At 38.9% G+C, this 22,236-nt stretch overlaps 1 protein-coding gene across 8 annotated transcripts in view; it reads right to left on the bottom strand.

Annotated features, from left to right (window-relative positions):
- The window catches only part of USH2A (usherin), a 379,301-nt gene that overhangs the window by 20,913 nt on the left and 336,152 nt on the right, over positions 1 to 22,236 (bottom strand). For all 8 annotated transcript variants that reach the window (XM_027641249.1, XM_027641251.1, XM_027641252.1 and 5 more), the window contains 3 exons: positions 7,831 to 8,058; positions 5,484 to 7,000; positions 4,147 to 4,468 (listed from right to left, as the gene is read on the bottom strand). In XM_027641249.1, the coding sequence (XP_027497050.1) occupies positions 4,147 to 4,468; positions 5,484 to 7,000; positions 7,831 to 8,058 (2,067 nt within the window). The remainder of the gene's footprint in view (positions 1 to 4,146; positions 4,469 to 5,483; positions 7,001 to 7,830; positions 8,059 to 22,236) is intronic.

Raw genomic sequence — 22,236 nt, 5'->3', positions numbered from 1 at the left:
TTTCCCCCTAGTGTATCTTGGGGTATTTCCTAGACCCTTTCCTTGGTTGCAGTAACTGGTGTATGAGAAGCAAGCTTCACAAGCAAGAGGGATGCTGTGCCTCCTGCAGTAGCTGGAGGCAGACAGCTTCAGCACTGCAGACCCTGTCTTGATGCACTGAATAGTCCTCTCAGAGAATAAACCTCTGCAGGGAGCCATAAACCTTTCTGAAAAGGGACAATTGCAATTTTCTGTCTTTTACATGTTCTATGCCTGCCAAATAGAAATAAGGATGTGTCCTAAACCAGGAAGACATTAAGCCATTAATCTAAGGGAGCAGTTTTAAGAACAAAATTAAGTGCAATTGTGGAGGACTGATATTGCATTTGCATGGAAATCACACTATACCATGACAGCTCTGCTTTGCACTAAATGCCACAAGTCTCTGTCCAAAAGGGCCTTTCCTTAGCTGAGAAAAACAGGTCTGACTCTATAGGTTGCTATATGGTAATGTTGCACACCAGGCTCAATGATTCCTGAGAAGAGCCAACACATTCAGAAGTATTCCAGGAATCCAAAGATTGCACTTGGAAACTCATTAGGCCTCATGAGTTACAGAGTTTGTTTAAGTCAGTTTTTTTTTCAGGAAATCATTCAATTGCATATGTTTAATATAGTTGAGGTTATCAGGCAGCATTCCAACAAATACCTAAAAGGCCAGATGCTCTAGAAAATGCAAGTATCTAAATGTACAAATAGACTGATAGAGTGAATTTCAAAGATCTAAGTAATTATTTTTGAGTATGGAACAGTAAGCACCGTATGCCACTTAAAAACCCACTGAAACCTAGCAGGTGCTAATATGCTTATGCAGATCTGGCCCTTAAATAAGCCCTTAAAGAATAAATGTGCTTCCTTGAAGAACAGTGACCTAAGCATTTAGGGGGCATAGTCCCTTTGGCCAGCATGAGTTTCTGAAGTCACTTCATCATTTTTGAAAGTGCAACTTTTGCATCTAATCTTATAAAACCTAATATTCAGTTGAAATTTCCAGGAAAACAAACAAACAAACAAAACCCAAGAAAACAAACCAACAAAACCCAGCCAAAATAACTCCCCAAAAACCTTCAGATTCTGAAATCCTGATTTCAGGTCCAAAGAAGCTGTCAGAGCATTGAACTAAATCTCAGTGTCTCCAAAAATGCTGGAGAGAGTCCCATCACAGCACTTTGATTTTATCTGCATTCTGCTGGAGGAAATTCAGTTGCATTTAAAGTTTTATGTCCAGCAAACAAGCCTCAAATGCAGAGACAGGAGAATCAATATCCAGTTTAAGTGAAATATAAATCTGGGTTTCATCAGCATAATAGCAAAGCCAAGCCCTATACTTATGAATAACTTGTCTCACAGGCAAGATATAAATTGTCAACAATGGAGGAGCTCAGAATAGATCCCAGAGGACTGCTGCAAGTGACTTAAGCAGAAGACAAACACGTGCATTGAGAAACCTCTCATGGTGAAATAAATGGCCACTGGTGAAAAAAAACCCAAAATGATTTAGAGTTCCAGTCAAAAGCTCAGCCTGGCTATGGAGCAGAACCAAGATAAAAAGCAAAGTCTTGAATACAGCACAGTAAACCACAGGAATCTGGTCAAGAGGTTTCTTTTTTTTTAATCCATCACTGACAGATCATTAAAAACTTTGTAGTATCAACTTCCCAAAAAACAGCTTATGATTGAGATAATTGAAAGTTAATCCAACTGAGAATATGCCACAGCCAATGTCTACAACTTCCAGTTTGGAGAGGTTTTTCTTCATCTAAGAAAGATTCCTAACTAATAAGCAGGGTTTGGGTCTGCTATAATACTTGCTTTCCACTCAGCCCCATCTGCACTTGAATTTGTCACAGATTTGTCACAGATCCTGTCTAAAGTAGCAAGGAAATCTGGTCTAACAATAGTTCTGCCCACGCAGGCTGTATAATCTCCATCCTTCCATCTGCATTTGCAAGGACGGAGAACTTGATCCAAAACTCAGCTGGACACAGCCCTGACCAGCCTGCTCTATCTGGACCTGCTTCAAGCAGGGAGTTAGGCTAGATGCCTTCTGGGTGTCCCTACCAACCTACATGACTTGATGAGTCTATGACACATGTACATACAGCAGCTGCACAGACAAATGTGATAAAGCAAGATTTTAGATTTAATTCTTCATGATTTCTGGATACTAAAAAGAACAAAACAATAGTAGTGGAGCAGAGCACCAAACTGGAGAGGACCAGCTGATATGTTGAAGGGCAGGTCTGCCATTCAGAAGGGCCTAGCACAATGGGTCATCAGGAATTGTACGAATTTCAGCAAGACAGATGAAAAGTCCTGATCCTGGGAAGGAATAACTTCTGCAGTGTTACAGGGTTAACAACTAGGGAGCTGACCAACTAGGGAGCACCTCTGCTTGAAGGGACCTAGAGGTCTTAGTAGATAGAAAGCTGAACATAAGCCAGCAAAATAATCTGGTAGCACAGACAGCCAACATCTTGAGCTGATTAACAGGAGCATAGCCAGGCAATTAAAGGAAGGGATTACATGCCTTTATTCAGTATTTGTTTTGTTTTGGCCCCAAATACAAGAAAGAGATTGATAAATTGGAGCCAAGGCCACCAAGGTAATCAGGGGGTTGGAAAACTTTGCCTATAAAGGAGAAGCTGTGGCTTGTTTAGCCTGGAGAAGAGATGGTTTTGGAAGGACTTGATTGCGGTCCCCCAGCACATAACCACAGGCTAACAAGAGGGTGGGTCCAGGTTCTTCACTATGGTATGTGGTGGCAGGGGATAAGACAAAACAGGTTCAAGCAAAAAAAGTTCAGACTGAAAGTAACAAAAAAAGTTTTTCGCAATGAGGACAGCCAAACAGTGGAACAAACTGTCCAGGATGTTAAACAGTCTCCGTCCCTGAAGGTTTTCAAGATGCAACTGTATAAAGCCCTGTACAACCTTATCTGATCTCTTAACTGATCCTGCTTTGGGCAGAAAGTTGGGCTGGATGGCCTCCTGAGAGCCCTTCCAACCTGAATTATCTTGCGATCCTATAAAACAAATGAGCCTGTAAAAGAAAGATTTGCCACCACTTTGCTCAAGAGGGGGAATGCACGGTTTTGTATATACAAATGCATTCTTAAACAATTTAATTTTTGGGTTTTTTAGGAAAATAGTTGTAAAGACTTTGAGCATTGCCAAATATATCTTCAAGGTATCATTGCAAACAGGATAAGTAATAAGGCTTGCTGGTATCTTGTTCAGTGGCAAATAAGCATGCCTATTAATAGACAACATCGAAATAAAAAATCAACCTTATCCTGCTATGATAGTATGTCCACTTATTTTTAGAAACAACAAATTCAAGGTTGTTTTTTTGGTGAGGCTCTAAACTTCACTAACTCATATAAAAACTTGGCAAAGATTTTGGATGGTTATAAATAGGAAAGTTCTTAGTTCATAGTCTGTAGTCAAGTAAAGCCCTACATTACCAGTAGTACTGTATGATAAAATGATGCTACAAGTTGTAACTTTGATATAGAAAACAGTTACAGGTAAAAGAATGGCAGAACTGGTCTCAGGCTCATAACAAAAACAACACTAAAAATACCTATGTGCATGAGAAGTAACATCAACTATTAACAGGTTCACTTTTGAACCACTCACAAAATCTTCTTGTAATTCTAATGACTAATTTAAAGGAAAACAACCCTGTTGATCTAAACTGCTCTAAGATTATAAAGTAAAAATTAATTCATAATAGATTGGAGGAGTATGGAAAAAGAAAGAAAAAATAATGAAAAAAGCTGCCTTTTAAGAATTAGAATTTCACACTACTCGCATAACATTAGAGATTTGCAGAAGCTCTGGAGGGTACATAAACATTTAACATATAAGAAATACAGGCACCTATGACCAAGGTAGAGAAAAACGAATGCTGAATGAATATATTGCTTGTACAACATTATTTTCAGCTTCTCAGCTCTTTAAAATACATTAACAATAATCATTCAGGTTTCACAATACTATTAACATTAGAATTGAGATGTGTATGTTCATTGTACGTGTAAAGTAAAGCTATCAAAGTGTACTGAAATCATAATCGGAGCTGCTAAATAGCTTCAATTCCCACCTGATATTCATACTCTGTGTAAGGCAGCAACTTGTCATCTTTGAAGGAGGTTGAAGAACCATTGTAAACAAGTGCGAGGTCTAAATTTATGTGGGCTTGAGTTGTTCGCCTTCTGTAAAGTTCATAGTACAAAATCTTCCCGTTTGGCTGCTTTGGGCCAGTCCACAGGATGGAAGCAGTCGACTGGAAGCCTCCGGCTGTTGTCTGTATTTCGATGAGAGGGGCAGGCTGCACTGCCGGCGGCGCCTCCAGCGTCTGTACCGATGCCCACTCACTGGAGGCACAACCCAGCTCTGTGCAAGCTTGGAGCTGTACTTCGTACCTTTGGGAACAGAAATCAGGAACAAAGTGATTAAAACACTGCAAATACAAATATAAACTGTGCGTGAAATTTGGTGGATTTCTTAGTTTCTCCTGGTCTTTGGAATTTTTAATAGGATCACAGTTTGCATGAACACACAGATTGTGTGCCGTGTCTTGTGCAGCAAAGAGGAAGAACACTGCCTTCTTGGGTTTTACTTGGTTGTGGTTTGTTTTGGGTTTTTTTTTTCAGAGCAGAATTAACATCTGCAGGAGTCAAGTGATCAAAATTGCTTTTATTTTGATGATATAAATCAAAATGATGATTCACTGTAGGAAATTATTTGGATGTCGTTTGAGAGCTGTAAAGCTTCACTCTATTACTCTTCTCTCTTCGGATTTAGATTAGTTATATGTAAATAGTAGACAAATTTATCAACTATGTAACACACACAAATTATGCCTACACAAATATATAAGGAAAGGTCAGGTAAATAATCAAGAAATAGTGGGGAAGATACTACTACAGTATCAAGTGTGCTTCTGTAGCGGAGTCTGGTACCCTCTCTTAAGTTTTAGCTTTCACTTCATCACAAGTCACTTGTTTTCAACTCGAGGCTACAAACATGTTCCTGGTGCGACTCTATTAATCTCAGCTCAGCTACTCTGTAGATGGGTGAGCTAATATGACTTTGGTCTCTGCACCTCAAATTTTGTCATCTCAAGCCTGCATTCTCGAATGCAGACATCTTGCAAAAGACACAGCAGTACAAGATTGCAGGTTTTGGAGTCTATAGCAGAGTAGTGAATTACCTCTTCTATTAATTACAACCTAAGTCAACACTATGTACTTCATCAAGATGATAAATAGCTGGTGTTACTATAAATAAAAAAAAAATCCTGGTTTTATCATTTGCTTTTTAGAAAACAAAACCTATGGATCTGACTATCTGTTTAATCAAGATGGCTGAGCTGTCAGCCAGCCCACTGAACCTTCCCGCAGCATTTATTCAACGAATGAGTTCTTCCAGACTTACCTACTGTGGGGCTGTAGCTGTGCCACTATGTATGACCGTCTCAGAAAGGAAACATGAGATGCATCGAAGTCAAAAGTTTTCTTTCCTGTTTCAGCAGGCTTGTGGATGGAGATTGTGTAATTTATTATGTCACCATTCACTTTGATAGGAGGATCCCAGGCCACCAAAATCTCATTTGAGGACCATGCCTGCAACCTAGGAGGCAACATCCCAGATGGAGCAGAGGGGTTGGTTTTTATCTGAGATGATGGGCTGGTCACGCTCCCTTGACTGTTATTTGCAGTGACAGTGTAGCTGTACTCCATGCCTGGCGTTAGGGTGAAATCAAGATAACGAGTTTCCAGACCTGAGTAAACAAGTACACCATCCCTTCTTAGCTCATAGCTTGTGATGTTACCATTGGGCTTATCTGGAAGTTTCCATGTGATTTCAATCGACTCTGAGCCCATGACAAGCAGCCTGGGAGCTTCCATATTTAATGGTGGAGCCTCCATGGTCATCACGGACTGGGATGTACTGGCTGTGCAGCCCCCAGCAGTACAGGCAACCAATGCAAAATCATACTGTGTGTAAGGCTGTAGATTAGAAACCAATATTTGCAAATTTTTGCCAGGATAATACTCTTCATTGTTTAATTTCAATATGTACTTGGTAATATCTCCATTTTGTATTTGAGGAGGTGCCCAAGATGCATTGATCTGAGTGGCACTGACAGCCCGCAGAGATGGTGGGTCCACCAAGGCAGGAGCTGCTTCCAGTGTTCGTATGGCAGCTGGCTCACTGGTGGAGCAGCCTCCCATTGTACAGGCAACTATTGCGTAGCTGTACACTGTATAGGGCAGTAAGTCTTCATCCATGTAGCTGAGAGTAGCAGCATCAAAGCTGAAAGGATAGAGAACATCATTCTTTAGCAGCCTGTACGACTGAAGAATGCCATTGGGATGTGCCGGGGGGGCCCACGATATGAACACTTTATGGGGGTTAGCTGATACCACAGATAACCTGGGGATGGCAAGACCTTTTGGGGCAGTTTGACTAGTCTTTGCCACTGTCCAGGAGCTGTCAGTGTAGCCTGCTGCATTCCAGGTGCGTATTTTATATTCATACCTTGTCCATGGCTGTAAACCTCTATCATTATATACAAATGTATTACTTTCAGTGTTATATTCTGTGAAAACAATTTTCTCGTCTTCTGTTGTCGCTCTGTACCCTGCAGCATTTTCTTCTGTGCATCTGTGAATAACTTCATAGCGAATTATTTTTCCATTTGGATTAATTGGCTGCAACCAGCTCAGTTCAACATTGGTGGCATTCACTGCCTGGATTACAGGTGCCATCTGAGACACTGGGGGTGCTTCGTCTGTCTGGACTGGCTGGGGTGGAGAACGAGTGCATCCTGCTGCATTGCAAGCCTCCAGTATGAGGGTGTAGAGAGTGTACGGCTCAAGGCGCCTGAAGAGGAACTGCCGAGATAAACCACTGTACTCCAGGTTGTCATCACTGAAAATATTGTAGGTCTAGTGGATAAAGAAAGAAAAAGAAAAAAAGGCAGGCAGCGAAGGAAGGACAGAAGCCAGGATAAAAGGGGGAAAAAAAATCAACAGTTTTTGTCAATAACCAGTAGATGAGACTCCGTAATCTTTGCAATAGGGTAAGGACTATCAACCAGTGATTCAGAAACTTACTTTCTTGCTAGTAACAATCAGCACACAAACAGGTCATTGATACAAAAGGAGTGTTTTGATCCAATTTTCATGATTTTTTCATTTTGAATGCAGTAATAAATCACTTAGTGACAGTTTTCATTATATTTGATTGTTATCAAGTTTCATTGCGAGGCTCTCATAGGCTAGAGGAAAGCTTCTCACAGACTAGCTCTAAAGAAAATCTTTTATGGAAAAAAACCTCCAAATAAACCTCTCTAGTTGCAAACCTTGCAGGTAAAGGTTTACACTCAGTTGAAACCACTGAGGTAAAAAAAAGGCCCAAATTCCAGAACAACATTCTGTCAAATCCAGGTTTTCTAGAAACACATTTTGATGATGTCTAATGTACAAAAAGTAATATTATGACCTTTCATGTGTAGGTTTCTGTGCATTCAATGGACAATTTGGTTCAGTGTAAATGAACATTTACAGTCATGGAGTAGCACAAGAATGCTAATACTTATTTTAATATAATGAAAGCAGAGGGAATTCACAGAGTGCCTTGTGCTTACACAGGACTTCTGTCTTATTGTAAACTATAATGCATTTGATTGAGTCCTTTTTAGCAAAAATGCTTTCATTTGATATTCAGCATTTCCCTTCTCTTTTTTGATCAAGCAAAATGTCAAGATGAAGATTACCTTAATCACACCGTTGGGCTGGGAGGGCTCTGACCATTTGAGTAGCAGAGCCCTGCCATTTTCCTTCTTTTCCACGGTGAAGTTGCTCAGGCCACTGGGTGAAGCTTCCAAAGTGCGCACAGATGTCCAGGGGCTTGAAACCTGCCCAGCATTGTTTACAGCTACGACATGAATATGATATGTTGTGAAAGGTTTCAATCCAAATAAATGAGCCTGATGCTTTGTTCCCTGAAGCAAAAATACAGATGTTTGAGTTAGTTAAAAAAGTAATCAGCATCTGTGGTTTATGTCACTTGGAAAATGAGGCCTCAGCTCTGGGTCACTTCTGACCGCTTTGCAGAATACCCCATCTGGTTACCAGGAATTTTTTAGTGGTTTTTCATGATTGAACCTTAATTCTTAGAATTCTTAGGCTTTAAAAAAAGTATCTATCATTATGGTAAAGGCTTTGGAGCTGACTCCTTGGGAATCCTGCAGAGTCTGAATCTCAGCTAGCAAATAGCTTATAGTTCAGCATGTGTCTGAGCTTTGCTCAGTGAGGATGAGGCTGCCTGGAACTATGGAGGATTCAAGCACATAAAAACCTGTAGTATATGAGTGATGCCTGCTTCTACAGAAATCTTCTACACACATCTTGTGTGTAGATGTGACATTTCATAGGCTGTCCTGTCCTAGCTACTTAGGGCATTATAAACTGGATAAACAGTGTTTCCAAGAGTATGGTTTAATTTCCTTACTGAAAACAAACCCCTTAAAAATGGGGGGGGAGGGAAAGGAGAGATGGGGGAAATGGATGGGCAAGTATAGAGACTGAATAAACTAGTTCCTATGTTCCTGCTTTGCAAAGATGGTGTTTGAGATAAATTCATAATGTAAGATGACTGTAGGGCAACCTGCTGCCTTACAAGAAACCTCCCTTGTTTCTCCAGGTTGGAGGAAGCAGCCACATTGCTGATGGGGGCACGAGCAAGCAGCCTAGACCCTCCCTGGTTGCAAAGCCTTGCCTTGAACCAGTGGGGAGAGGCTGAGAAGAACATGGCTGTTCGTGGATCCCACTGGGTTCTGACTGGGCTGCGAGAACTGGGGCTGACCTGCCATCACACCAGACCACATCCCAGCAGAGAGACCTGTGGGGGGATGCAGAGTGATGGACATAGCCACTGGCATCACAGCTCACAGCTTTAGGCAGCTTAACCCAAACACCATCTGACACAGACCTGACACTGCTCAGGCAAAGAGAGCTTTGGCACAAACTCTGATCTAGGCAGGAAGGAGACACAGCCGTGGTATTACTTTGAACAGGAGTAACATGTTCCAACAGGAGACTGTGCAGATTTGTCTGGTCAGATGAGTGAGAAAGAAAGGAGTTCAGCTGACCACCAATATATTTAATCTCGTTTTTAGTTGTGCTTTTGCATGAGCTACATAAGTCTCAAGAAGGGGAGTGCAAAAATTCAGTTGCCTTCGTGTGGCAGAAAGAGATGAAGTCAATTTTCCTGTTTCAGTCATATTAAGTTGTTAAATGCTAACACTTCCAATTGTTTAATATTTAAACATTTGTTAAGCTATCAGACTCAGAAACAGAATTTAAAGAAATATTAATTTCTTTTTTTAAATATTAAAAGTTAGATTATAAATATTTAAATAGTTATTTCCTCACAACAATGAGTTAGTCTTTTAGATAAATATAGCACAGCATTTGAATGACCATTATGAATATTAAATCTGAAGATGCCACAAGTACAGATTATAAACATACTTTTCCGATAAATGATTCCTTTTTCTGTTAAACAGGGCAAACACTAGCAAGATTAATAATGCAAAAAAGTATAATTCTTTGTTAGGAATTCCCAGCCATCACTGCCAAAAAAGCATAAGCTCAAATGCAAATAGCAATCACCTCGAACAGATTATATATAAGAAAGCTCTGGCTGCCATGGGACATTTAGAGATATCTTTTGTCATAAGAAACATGGAAAGCATGTGGGCTATAAAGCAAAAACATATGTATATTGTCAATAGCAGCACCTGTTCAATTACAGTTTATTTCAGCATGGAGAATTTCGTTCAGCCCCTAGATGGCAATACTATCAAACATTTTTTGTAACATGAGTACTTAATGATTAACAACGTGCGTTCAGTCATCCAACATACTCAAGGCAGCCATTAAAAAAATAACAAACCTGATTTCATTATAGATTCTTTTAATAAACATTTATGGCTTAGATCCTTGAAAGTGGAAGCGTTCAAACTGCCATAGCCAAAAAACCTATACAGCCAACTGCAAAATTATGAACTGTAGGTTAAAGAACAGTGCTGAAATCGAGGCTCATGCTTAGCATAAAAATCTGGCATTAGAAATTATGTTGGCACAAAACATGATTAAAATTAGCTTTACAATTGGATGTAGTCTGTATTAATAGTTTTTATGAGGACAGTCATCTATTAGGTTTTCAAAACAGAACTTTTAAAAGCCTAAAATTTACATTCTGTGGCTGGGGGGTGGGGATGGGAGGAGAGGAGCACACATTAAATTATTGCTCCTGAACCGCTACACAGAGGCTCTCTGAAGGTAAAAACACATTATTACAAACATCAGACAAAGGCAATGGCTCTGTTTTCTAATGAGCTGCATCATCAGGGTGGGTTTTTGTGACAGCAATGCTACAAAACACTAGATTTCCATTTTTAAACAGAAAACTAGCATATTTTTCATCACCCTCTACCATTTTCCCACTAAACCTCAAGATTTAATTATTTACAATCCTCACTACAGTTTGAAATGAAACAAGGATGGAGGGATTTCCTTGCCTGCAGTTCATCATGTTCTCCAGAGACTGCTAAACCATTCCTTCCAGGGATGACTTTTATCCCTGGCTCCTACAGATACTTCTTGAAGAGCAAACGGTTTACATGTATTTTTGTTTTGTTTGGTTTTGAAGTAAGCTCAGGGGATGTACTCCCAGAGTACAGAGCCCCGCTTTCTCCCCCTGCACTGCTGCCATTGCCAGTTGTGAATTTGCTCAGCTCAAAGGCTGATGCTGAAAAGAGGGTGGATGGCAGACTCAGTGATTCATTTTAAGAATCACTTTATGTCCTCTCATGACATTTTCAGCCCAGAAATACTGTCCTGCTGGAATGGTCAAATATAAATTGCAAAATACACCTTGCAAGGGATAGCACTATAACTTTGGCTTCAGCGGACGACACAGCCTTAAACAGGCGCAGGAACAAAATCATTGCCTTGGATATTCTCCCAGTCTTTCTCTGCATAGCCATAAACTCACATATCCAATGTTTACACATGCTAACAGTCCAGATTTCATTCACCATTGAAAGCAAACCAACAAAATAAAATTTTAATGCAAACATTAAGATGTTCATAGACTGACTGACCATGAAATCCAATGGACTACAAGCCCATGTCCTCCTTTCTCCTGTTGCAAAGCGTTCTCACTCCATCAGTCAGTAAATTAAGAATACTTCAGCAAACATTTAAGAGTGTACACTCTCACATTCCTCCTATATGGCCCAGTCTTTCCATGTAAACACTATGGGAATGGACACCTGAGACAGGATGTGATGAGCCACTGTGACTTGATCCCACCTTGTAGCCCAGAGCCCAGCCTTTGACACGGCCCTTGCTTATGGCAGCCTGGTTCCCTTCCCTGAAACAGCTCTGGCAGCACTACCACTACTCCAGGCAGGACCCCACCTTTGGTCTTGCTGTGTAAAATGCTTCACACACTGCCAGTGGTAGCACAAGCTGTTAAGAGCAATTCCACTTTTTTAACTGTAAATTAGAATAAAAGTTATTTAAAATAAAACCTTGTTTTACCATATTTTTGAAAACATAAAATGAGAGAACATGAATCATGAATAATGTATCCATTAAGATTTGCTTCAGATTGCCTTTTTTGTTTGTTTATTTTTTAATTCATGAGCATAGAAGTCACTTAAAGTCTGGAAACAAATTAGCATAGTCTTTCATGTTGTTCAAAGACAGTGGCATCCATAATGCAAGGTGCCTGCCTTCCTTGCTACCTCTTGGTCCTCCTCCTGGGCACAGGCAAGGCTGTGCAGCCTTCAAGGGTCTGATGATTTTACACTGCCTACTGTGATTGCTTTTGACTACTTGAAGTGCCCCTAAGGTGGCAACAGGGTCAAGAGGTCTTTGTAGGTTGAAAATGATCAAAAATTAGCATTGATCTGTAGCTGTCAATAATACTCTGTACGGGTGGACTCCCTGCACAAATGTTTAAACTGCATACAACTACACAACCTAGTCATCTTTGAATCTATCGATCTGATGAAGCAGCACTTTCCCGTGGTGTTACTCTGGGCTTTTCCTCTTTTTTCAAGGCAGGCCAGCTTACCCAGTTGCCTAGGTCTCAGGGCATGAGTTCAAAACGTGACAGATTCATCAGAAGATCTCCGGACCACTGAAGAGCCGCCCAATAGGCAGCTTGAGTATCTGTCCTTTCTTCAGGGATAATCATCAAAGATCAGCAAGTCGCCACCAGTCATGTTAAGGTTAGGCTTGGATTTCTTCTCTGTCCCTATCTGCCCTTTGTACTGTAATCTCTATTTGGCAGGTATCTTCAATAGCTGATTAAAAAGCTAGCTCATTCTTTCTGCAAGTCCCTAGCTAAACCCAGTGGCATCAGACACTACCATGCTGCTAATTGCAGTAGTGGTACAGTGATCCAAACTGGTTCTTGCATAACCCACAAACATAAATGATGGGAGGTAATTCCGTATAACGTTCCCTTGTCTACAGAAGCAGAAATGGTGAATTGTCCCTGGACAAGAGAGAAGAAATCTATGGTTTCCTGACATTCAGAATGGCAATCTGACTATCATCTGATGCCAATTTTCAAATTGTCCATGAAGGAATTCAAACAGATTCTTCCACAAGTGACAGAAGTGAGGGGGAATGCTTGGGATTTCATTAAGATACTCACTGTATCCTCACCTTTGTTGTTATCCTCTTATCCAGTTCCCTGTCTAATCCAGATTCTTTGCCATTTTCTGCAAAGCACTAGGAACACTTCCACCTTGACTCTGATACTCATTCTCATTTCCCAGACCATTTCTTAGCCCCTGCCTTCACACTAGACATTACACTGAGTTCATATTCATATGCAAACACTAACTTGTCTTTTGGGTTGCCTTCCTTCTCAGGCTTATATCATGCACACTGTGTCTTTTCCATTTAAAAAATCTACTCTATTCCTAAAGCCTTATGCTCAGATTCACAAAGATATAACTTATGGATACACAAGTAATCTATGAGTCTCTTCTTGTAGCAGTGTGGACTGGAATATAAATTATTCCCATGGTAGTACTGAAAAATCTCAAAGGTTAGTCAAAGAGAAACCAACATGTTATTCATTTTAACCGGAAATTATATTGCCTACAGGTAACCAAAATTTCCATTTTTACCAGAAATTCATGTTGCACTATTTATTTTCCTCACAAAAAAAAAAAAAAATAGTTTTTTCATTCATTTTTTTTGTAAATTTCACTCTTAAAATTTTACATTTTAAGAACTTTGTATTTCATTTTAGAATTTTAAAATTGCCTTTCAACACTTATTTTTAATTTTAAAGAATTATTTTATTATTTCATATAACTTAACAGGCTTTCAACAGTATCAAAATGTACCATACTGGTGATAATTTTTATGGCAAATAAAAAACAAAAGAAATTATGAAAGAGAACCAGATAAATATTTAAATAAAATTTTTAAGTTTGTAAAATATTTCCTTATTAAACCTGAAATAATTTTTAAATGTTTTTGCCCAGGGAATATTTGTCCAAATTGTCTTTGGTTGAGATGAAAGGACACTCTTCCTTTCCCAGCCCCAATGTGGATCGATGAAGTCTTTTCTTCTACAGTGGCTAGAAAATGATATTCGGAAATTCATTACACTTGAGTTTGCTTTTTTATACATAAATTTAGGAAAATTTATTTTAAAAATGCATTAGAATAGATTCAGCCAACAAGGTAAAGCACATCAAAAGGCTTCTTATTAAAACATAGGCTTTGGTAACATGATCATAAAATATTGTTTCCTTGAGATTCCTGGCAAACATAAGGCTTTCTTTTTTTCAACTTTAAGAACATTCTTGCAATTTATTTTTAATACAAGTAGTAGTTTTGCCATCAACACTAGAGAACACAATTTTTCTCTGTGACTCTATGTTCTTGTCCTTTCCTAACAGTACCATACTATCAGCTTTTTTTAATAAAAACACTAATTTGCACACCCTGTTTCACTTAGCACATAACTGAATCATTTCCTATGTGAATAGTCATGTGTGGGCTTGTGGACTATACTAGGGAAAAAACCTTTAAAAACAGCAGTAATCTAAGTTCAAAATATTCTGCAAAAAACAATTAATACCTGTTATAGAAGCACTACATTGCGATTCATTTTCCTCCTTCCTGGCGGAGCATGTAAAGAACTGTGAATTGCACGTAGCTGAATCTGTCTCATGGAGTTGCTGCCTATTTTTACAGTAGACAGTTTTCTTTCCTGGCACACCTGGGACCTGCTGCAGTCTCACCAGGAATCTGAATCCCTAGCTTTGACTTGAAAGCAAAGCACCACAAAGAAAACCAGGATGCATTGCACATTAAAACAAAATCAAATAAAACCAAGCTGGCCTTTGGGTAGCAGTACGCTTTTAAACAGCAACGACATTGCACTTTGCTGGTAAAACCTTAAAGAAATCACTTTGGGCAAAGACAACATTGCTATTTAATTAATACTCTTTCTTTTCTCTTTTCTTTTCTTTTCTTTTCTTTTCTTTTCTTTTCTTCTCTGTTGTTTTTTTCTTTTTTCTTTTCTTTTTTCTTTTCCTTTTCATCCTCTCTCTTCTATTTTCTTTCACAATTATTTGTTTAAAATTCATCAAACATCACTCCATGCCACCTTCTCAAAAATGTATTTGCATCTGTATTTGTCTAATTTCTACCAAGAAATACTGAAACCCAAAAAAAAGAATTTTTTCTGTATGACTAAATAAATCAAATAAACCAAAATATCAATGACATGACATTCCACTATAGACACCATCTAGAGGAGGATGTCAACATGTTTTCCTAACATTAATATTTTATCTCTAACAACACTCACAAGACCTACTGTATAATAAACCATAGATTTGCACCTGATTTCTTTCCTTTCCCCCCATATTTCTTCACTTTAAACCATGTTTTTTATTCCTCACAATGAGAAAGTGAGGTAGAAGGGACAAAGAAGCTCATTCTATAAACTAGATAGTGATGGCACTCTTACCCACAAACTTTGGGTTTAGTCAGTTCAAATATGACATCCCCATTTAACCAGAGCGATACTATTTGCTTTCAATAATCATTTTGGATATAAACAACTAGACTAAGTTTCTCTTCAAAATATGGCAGGCAGAATCTGTAGCAAAAAATTAATACTATTTGAGACAATAAAGCATACTATAAAATAAATCACACTGAAAAACAGTATATGTCACCCTCTGAAAAACACACATATCTTTAGCTGAGTGGGGCATACTTTGTGAAGAGTGGTGGGAGTGAGAGAGGACAGAGCAGCTACATCAGCAAAGACTTCATGGTGTATAAAATCTAGCATGATATTAAAGCCATCAAACCCAACAGAATTGAGCTGGGAAGTTTTTTGTGACATTCCAAATTCACACACCACGTAATGCAGAATCCGCATATTCTCATCAAAGTAGCACAGAACTTGCAATGTGTTGAGCCTGCCTTGGTCACAAGGGGAATCGGAATGAAGCATCTTTCGGGTGGAGCTTTGTAATCTGGGATAGAAAGATGTCTTCAGGGAAGGTAGAAAGCCAGGAAAGTCAAGCACACAAAGTCTGGTTGGGGTTTGCATCTCTTTGTTACAATTAGCGTGCTTGTACATCTGAACTCCAAGAATATGTTTAACATAAGTACCACATGTAGTGCTCCTGCTGAGCAACGACTTTCTATCCACTATTTGTCAACATCTAGGAGCAGAGTGTCTCTCATGGATTTATTCTATGGCATCTGTAGGCATGGTAAAAGAAAGCAAAAACACTGCTGCTGTAAAACAGCAGCTAGAGCCTAAGGGCTTAAACCTGCAAATGGTAGGGGGTACATCCTTAATATGGAGCATTAGGGGGTTAATGTTATATTTTTTCCTAATGCCATAAACCGTATTTTCCATTTGATATTTTGGCTGATGGCCAGAATCAAGTTAGATGCTTTTGTCAGAACAAATAAAATCCGGACTGCCACATTTTCTTAGTCCCAAATATCTTTTTCCCCAGTAATGTCCAGAGTGGTAGAAGCTTTATAAACCAATGTAATGAAAATATGGATGTTTTCGTTTTCTATAAAAATGGATAATTTATGTCCCTGAACTTCCCAACTCAAGCTATCTTATGGCACTCGATTTTGCCCTGTTGTAGAAAGAATGCGCCCTTGTCATTATCAAATGTTTTGGTTTATGGTTTCATTTGAAGTTTTTTTTGTTTTCAAGAATTCATGTTGCCTCTCTATTACATTTGTGAATTCAAATATCTGTGCCGTAAGACACCTTCTTCATCTCCCTTCAAATTACATCGTGTATGATATTGTGAAGAAAAGTGACTCTGAACACTGTAAAACTTCTCCCATCTTATCTTAAAATAACCTAGGCACAGTATCTGAAAGTTTCTACGTTCTGTAAAGTTTGAAAAAGAGAGTTTGGCTGTGGTTTTGGTGAATGGAAAACAGAGAAGAAAGATCCCTTGGTGTTCCTCTAAAAAGCAATTATTTTCAATTTTTGCCTTTGCACAGCTCAACAGCCATAATGCAGAAAGAGAAATGTAAAAAGAATAAAGACAGTTTCAAGAAAATCTTTAAGGAGACTTGTACAAGGACAATCTAAGTCTTAACATAGATTACAAGTGAACTCCCACATCAGTTTCCTTCAAAATTCCACTGAATGTCAGTTGTGCTCCATAGAATTAAGACTTTGCAGTTATATATGACTTTTCATCATCGGATCTCACATCATGTTACAAACATTAATTAATTAAGTCTCAGGATATCCCCCTGTGTTACTGTGTACAGCTTCAGGAAACTATAGTTATTGTTTTAGATCCCATTTTACACAGTTACAATAGACGTGTCATGTTATTGCTAAATGCAAGCTCAGTTTATTCCCTTTTCTCAATCATTCTGAGTCCTTGTCTCTCTCACCCAACACATGCAAAAAAAGAGCAGTTCTAACTGCTGCTAAGTAGAGGAAGATAGCACAGCCTCCAGGCAATTCACAGCTTTAAATCCCTGCTTTCTGCCAACACAATGGAAAATAAATGCAACATTTGAAAGGAGACTAAAAGGTTTTTCCTTCCTACTGTTTTATTCCTTTTACTTTGCTCTGTAAGGAACTGTCCTAGCTTTTCATTCAAACTTTGCCTGCTATGTATGTAATCACTTCTGAGAGACATTCAAAGGTAAGCATAAACAATTTACTTGGAGCTCCATTATAAAGGCCAAAATTTAATCTGAGTATGTGGCTGAACTTAAAATGTCACCTTTAAAATGAACTGGGTATTTTAAGAAATGATGGGCCAAAAAGTACAAGCCTTTGTCTCTCAAAAGGCTTTTCTTCACCAGGTTTTCCATTGCTTCCCTCAATGCTTTACAATTCCTACCTGAAGATACCTGCTTTCCAAGCAGAGACTGGCTGAAAGTAAAGGAAAGTATGCAGGTACATGTTTGGGAAAGGTGCAGTCCAATTATGCGAATCCATGCCAGGAAAAAGGGATTTGCTCCACACCTTTTTGTACAGAGTAGTCACTGTTAGCAGAAGGCTAGAAGCATGTAACTGCTGATGCAGGGAGGGATACCTTTGCTTTTTTCTGTAGCTGGAGGGAAGTTTAGCCTATTTTCTGACTATTAGCAGGGAATATTGATCAGATATGTATTTAGGTGTACACTTTGGGGACATATTCCTCAGCAAAGCACAGCTTCCCACCAAAATACTGACACACTGAGACCTTCCTTCCAGAACTTAATGGGATGTTCCCCCACACTTGGAGTAGGAGACTGCTACAGGAGATCTCTGCCCCTTCTGGCTGTACAAGCTAGTGCAAAGCCTCAATGAGTGGCCTGCAAAGCCCCTGTGTCACATGATGGTAAAAGGAACAAAAATCTTGTTTTTCCATTGCAGCTGCTATGGACTGCACTGTTCATGAAAATATTGAGGTCCAATAAAGAATAAGTTATATATTTCTGTGTCTTTTAGCAGCTATCTCTTGCGATACAAAGGCTTGGAGTCAACTCCACACTGAGAAAAGGTTTGAAAAGAAGACAAGAAGAAAGAGTGGCAATAGCATTTGGTGGAGTCACTGGGAGAGAAGCTGCTTTCAGGTTTAATGTCTTGAAACCAAGTAAACCCAAGTGAACACACATGGATGAACATCCAGATCCTCCTTGGACCACATGGCTACAATTCCCTCTAGTTTAAGCCTCTTAGGATGAGCCATTGGGAAGAAACTCACCTTGACACAGCATATGAAGCTGTGTCTGCAGACTGCCCATTCCCATTTTCTATGCTGTCAGATGAACACTAAATTCATACACATATACAGAGAAGTAGACAGCTATATCTGCTGCAGTGTGAACAAGAAAGCAGTTAGAAATGTTAACGCATAAATAAAAGAGAGTCTTTAATGATGTCTTTTCATATGGTCACACATTCATTAGTCCCTCCTAGTGTGGGTTGGGCTTCTCAGTGCAGAGCTTCTGCCAAAAAAAAAAAGTCTGAGCTGCTTATGGCACCAGCAAGGTGCAGTAGTTAGAGAAAAGATGAAATATGTAAATACTGAAATATTACTTGAAAACTGAAGCACAACAGGTTTAGTTCAGATTATGTATTTTCCTTGGATATTTAAGTTACTTAGGGAATTAAAATAGATCACATAAGCTTAGTACAGAACAAATTGTGCTGATTTCTGAACTGAAAATGTCTTTACAGCACATTATTGACTCCAGCATATTAAGTTGTAAATCCACTAGTTTCACTGTCTCATCTATTGATTAGCTGCATGTATGCACATTATAAATGAGCAATCCAAAGAGAAATTAGTACAATTTAGTCATTTTGGGACAGGCCTGTAAATGTAGTCAAGTGCTCAAATATGAGGATAGGCACTATGGGAAACAGTCACAATGTTCTCCTACATTCTGACATAAATCTTGTGTAGTTAGTGTCCTCAGTTACTCTCTACACTCTGCACTGAGGGTAGGAGGACCCTCCAAAGAGAAAGTCATATTTTTTATGCTTAACCTCTGTTTTAAATAGCCTATCAGAGAAATCTCACTCTCTCTCTACACAGATTAGATTAGCCTACATTTGCCATCTAAGGTAAGATTTTAGAATTCAGACCTGTGCTTTTTCTTTAAATTCACATAAGACTCAAAGAGCAATAAAGTCAGTGATAACATTTTCAACCAGTACACAGCAACAGACCATACAGGTCTGCTCTTTTATTTTTTCTTAAGGTGAAACAGAAAAACAATTCATAGCTTCAGAAGTTTAACTGCAGCGATTTCAAAACACTTCAAAATCAATGTAAGATTCCTTTTGCTTTTTCAAGGATATGGATTAGGGTCTTCATAAGCAGAAGACCAAAACTACATGGTGAATGTAGATAGCACCCAACCAGAGCAGGGATTTGCCTTAGCTAATCTGAAGCAAATATCTGTTTAGTTAATACTAAAGCAAACATCTTTGACTCCTGATTTTAACATCATCCCAGTCTGAGATGATGTTACTCAAATCAGTGTGGTTTAAAATTTTTATTAATACCCTCAAACCAAATATCAATACAGGGTTTTTTAACAAAGCAAGTGTTGTGATGCTTCTATTCAGGACCAGGAAGATAAAAAGATGCAGTATGCTGAAGAGCTGTTGCAATTTTTTTTCTCAGAACTGTTCATTTTTGAAAGACACATGTTCCCAACTCTATTTGTCCTCAAAGGCAGTACTATTTTGGACATCAGGACAACTAGAGCTCAAATTATTTTACTTGGTGGAAACGGTGATGTTTTCTTTCCCATTTGCTCTCAGGGTCTCTAGTCAGTCTTTTTAGGCCAGGACTTTCCAGTAACATTAAGCACAGCACTTAAATATGTCACTGTCTTAAGCTACAACTATAGTATAAATCTCATGATCTATTGGTACATCATGGGTCTAGCATTTCTAGCATAGACTAGCATTAGAGAAAATCTAAATTATCATCTGTCTTGAACCCCTGAAGAGAAAACAATAAAAAATAATTTTATTATACCATAATGACAAGAATAATACTTCATCTGGGAGAAGATGTCTTCAGACTTCTCATTAATTCTTTTTTAAAGCCTGTTGAAATATAAGAGCTCTGCAAAGTTTCATTCATTTTGTTTGTGCAGAGTAAAGTTTTCTTTACAGGAAAAATACAGAAAATTTATCACTGCAAGGAGTCCACTTCCCTCACTCTCTTGTCACATTAAATCTGCATCTGCAAGTCTGATTTTGTGGGACAATTGTAAACTTGGTGCCTTTATTTGGCAGCCACCAGAGTAGCATCTCCACACAGCATGGATTATTTGTCTCAGACTGGGAACTTTGCTCTGGATGGGAAAAAAATAATTGATGCATTCAAACCTGCAGGAAGTGGACTTAGGAAGATACTTGGAGCAAAATTCAGAACCAAAACAAGTCATGATTTGCAATATGCCCTGCTAGGTTAACTAGATACTGGGACCTCTGTACATCTTCCTGTTGTGAATATACTACTCTTCAGAGTCCTTTCGGCACACAGACAACACACACTTCAGTGGCCTCACTGAGATGGACCAAATCCCAACATCTCTATCTTAAGGTGGTGTGGCACAGAACTGTTTAGAAGATATACATGCTACATAAAGAAGGAAGCTAGAGCAGCCACAGATTAGGTCAAAAAAAGCACCCACAGTTGTAAAGTCAAAGAGCTTGAGGATATTGAGCTGCAGGTCCTGCTGCTGCTTTTGCACCAGCCACAGGTTGCCTTAAGTGAACATGTAAGTGGTTGTTTGTCTCCTAAGGCTTTGCCTGCATAACTACACAGCCTCAATAATACAAGACCTTTAAAGGACATTACCTGACCGAAGCAGCGTCCTGTCTGTTGTAAGGACTGCATGACCTTCAGCATAACTGGAAATAGAAACAAGTTCCTAACAAAAATCTGAAAAACACAGAAGTTTTCTACTAGATCCTCAGGATGGGAGTTCCTGTTTCCTATATCACTCCTCATGGTCTCTAAATGTGCTCCTAGAAAGGAAGGTTTGTGAAGGGAAAAGAAGGGAGGAAGAATCAGTTTCCACAGTTTTGGCGGTGGGAGCAAAGCAGCCTGAAGGTGCCAGAGGTGTAACAGATAATATTTGATATCCTAAAAGCTGTAACGTGGCACCTACTAATAAGATGAGAAACATTTCTCTGAATCTAGCAGCAACTTTGGCAGGGGTTCTTGCAGTAAGCCCTCCACTTCATGGGTAGAAACCTTCTCTCCATGCTCGTAGTTTTTCTTGGCACTCATAAAGCAGTTCAATGAGTATATCTCTTCCAAATCTTCTGGCCTGTCAGATGCTGATGGAGGGACATCTGTACCTCCTTCTTTAAAAACTGAAGAGATTTTCTTTAATGAATGCTAAAGAAACAGACTTAAAAATATAATATAGAGTTTTTGCAGTTAAACAATAAAATCCATCCACTAGGGGTGCTCCTGAGTAGAGTACAACACACTTGGATGCTCCAGATCCCATTTGTCATGCATTTCTCCGACTTTGGTCAGACAAAAAGTTCAAGGTACTAAGAGAAATACTTGTAGTTTATAAGGGGATAAACTCATAAATTGGACTTTGTTTCCTCCTAATACAGGTTATATATATGTAAACTACTCCCATGCATTGTAGATAGGAAGTTCTCAGACTACCATCCTCACAAGGGTCCACTATTTTCTGCCTTCAGTTTCTTTGGAAACAAACCAACCAACCAATCATGGATTACTTATGTTTTGATGTTTTCATTTGTGATTGTACTGGTACTGAGAAGCAAGAAGGACAAACAGAAAGACTGTTGTGAACTTTACTGAATCTGATTAACTGTCTGGTTTGGGCTCAATTTAAATTTGTCAAAAGTCCCCTGTCATCTTTTCCCTGCTCCACACAAAAATGAGACCTTCACACAATTCAGAAACTGTGCTAGGTCTGAAGAAAAATACATGAGTTGCCTGTCAGCTTATTCACAAACCAGCCAACCCAGACAGCTAACTCGCAATCTCCCTTCCCTTTGTCTGTTCAACATTGCTCAGTAGTGGTTTCAACATTGTCAAACCATATTTCAA

The sequence above is a fragment of the Corapipo altera genome, unplaced genomic scaffold (genome assembly GCF_003945725.1).
Source record: "Corapipo altera isolate COAL_440 unplaced genomic scaffold, ASM394572v1 48b, whole genome shotgun sequence".
NCBI classification, from domain to species: domain Eukaryota; kingdom Metazoa; phylum Chordata; class Aves; order Passeriformes; family Pipridae; genus Corapipo; species Corapipo altera.
The sequence above is the reverse complement of the archived record's forward strand: the minus strand, read 5'-3'. Positions and strand labels throughout refer to the sequence as shown.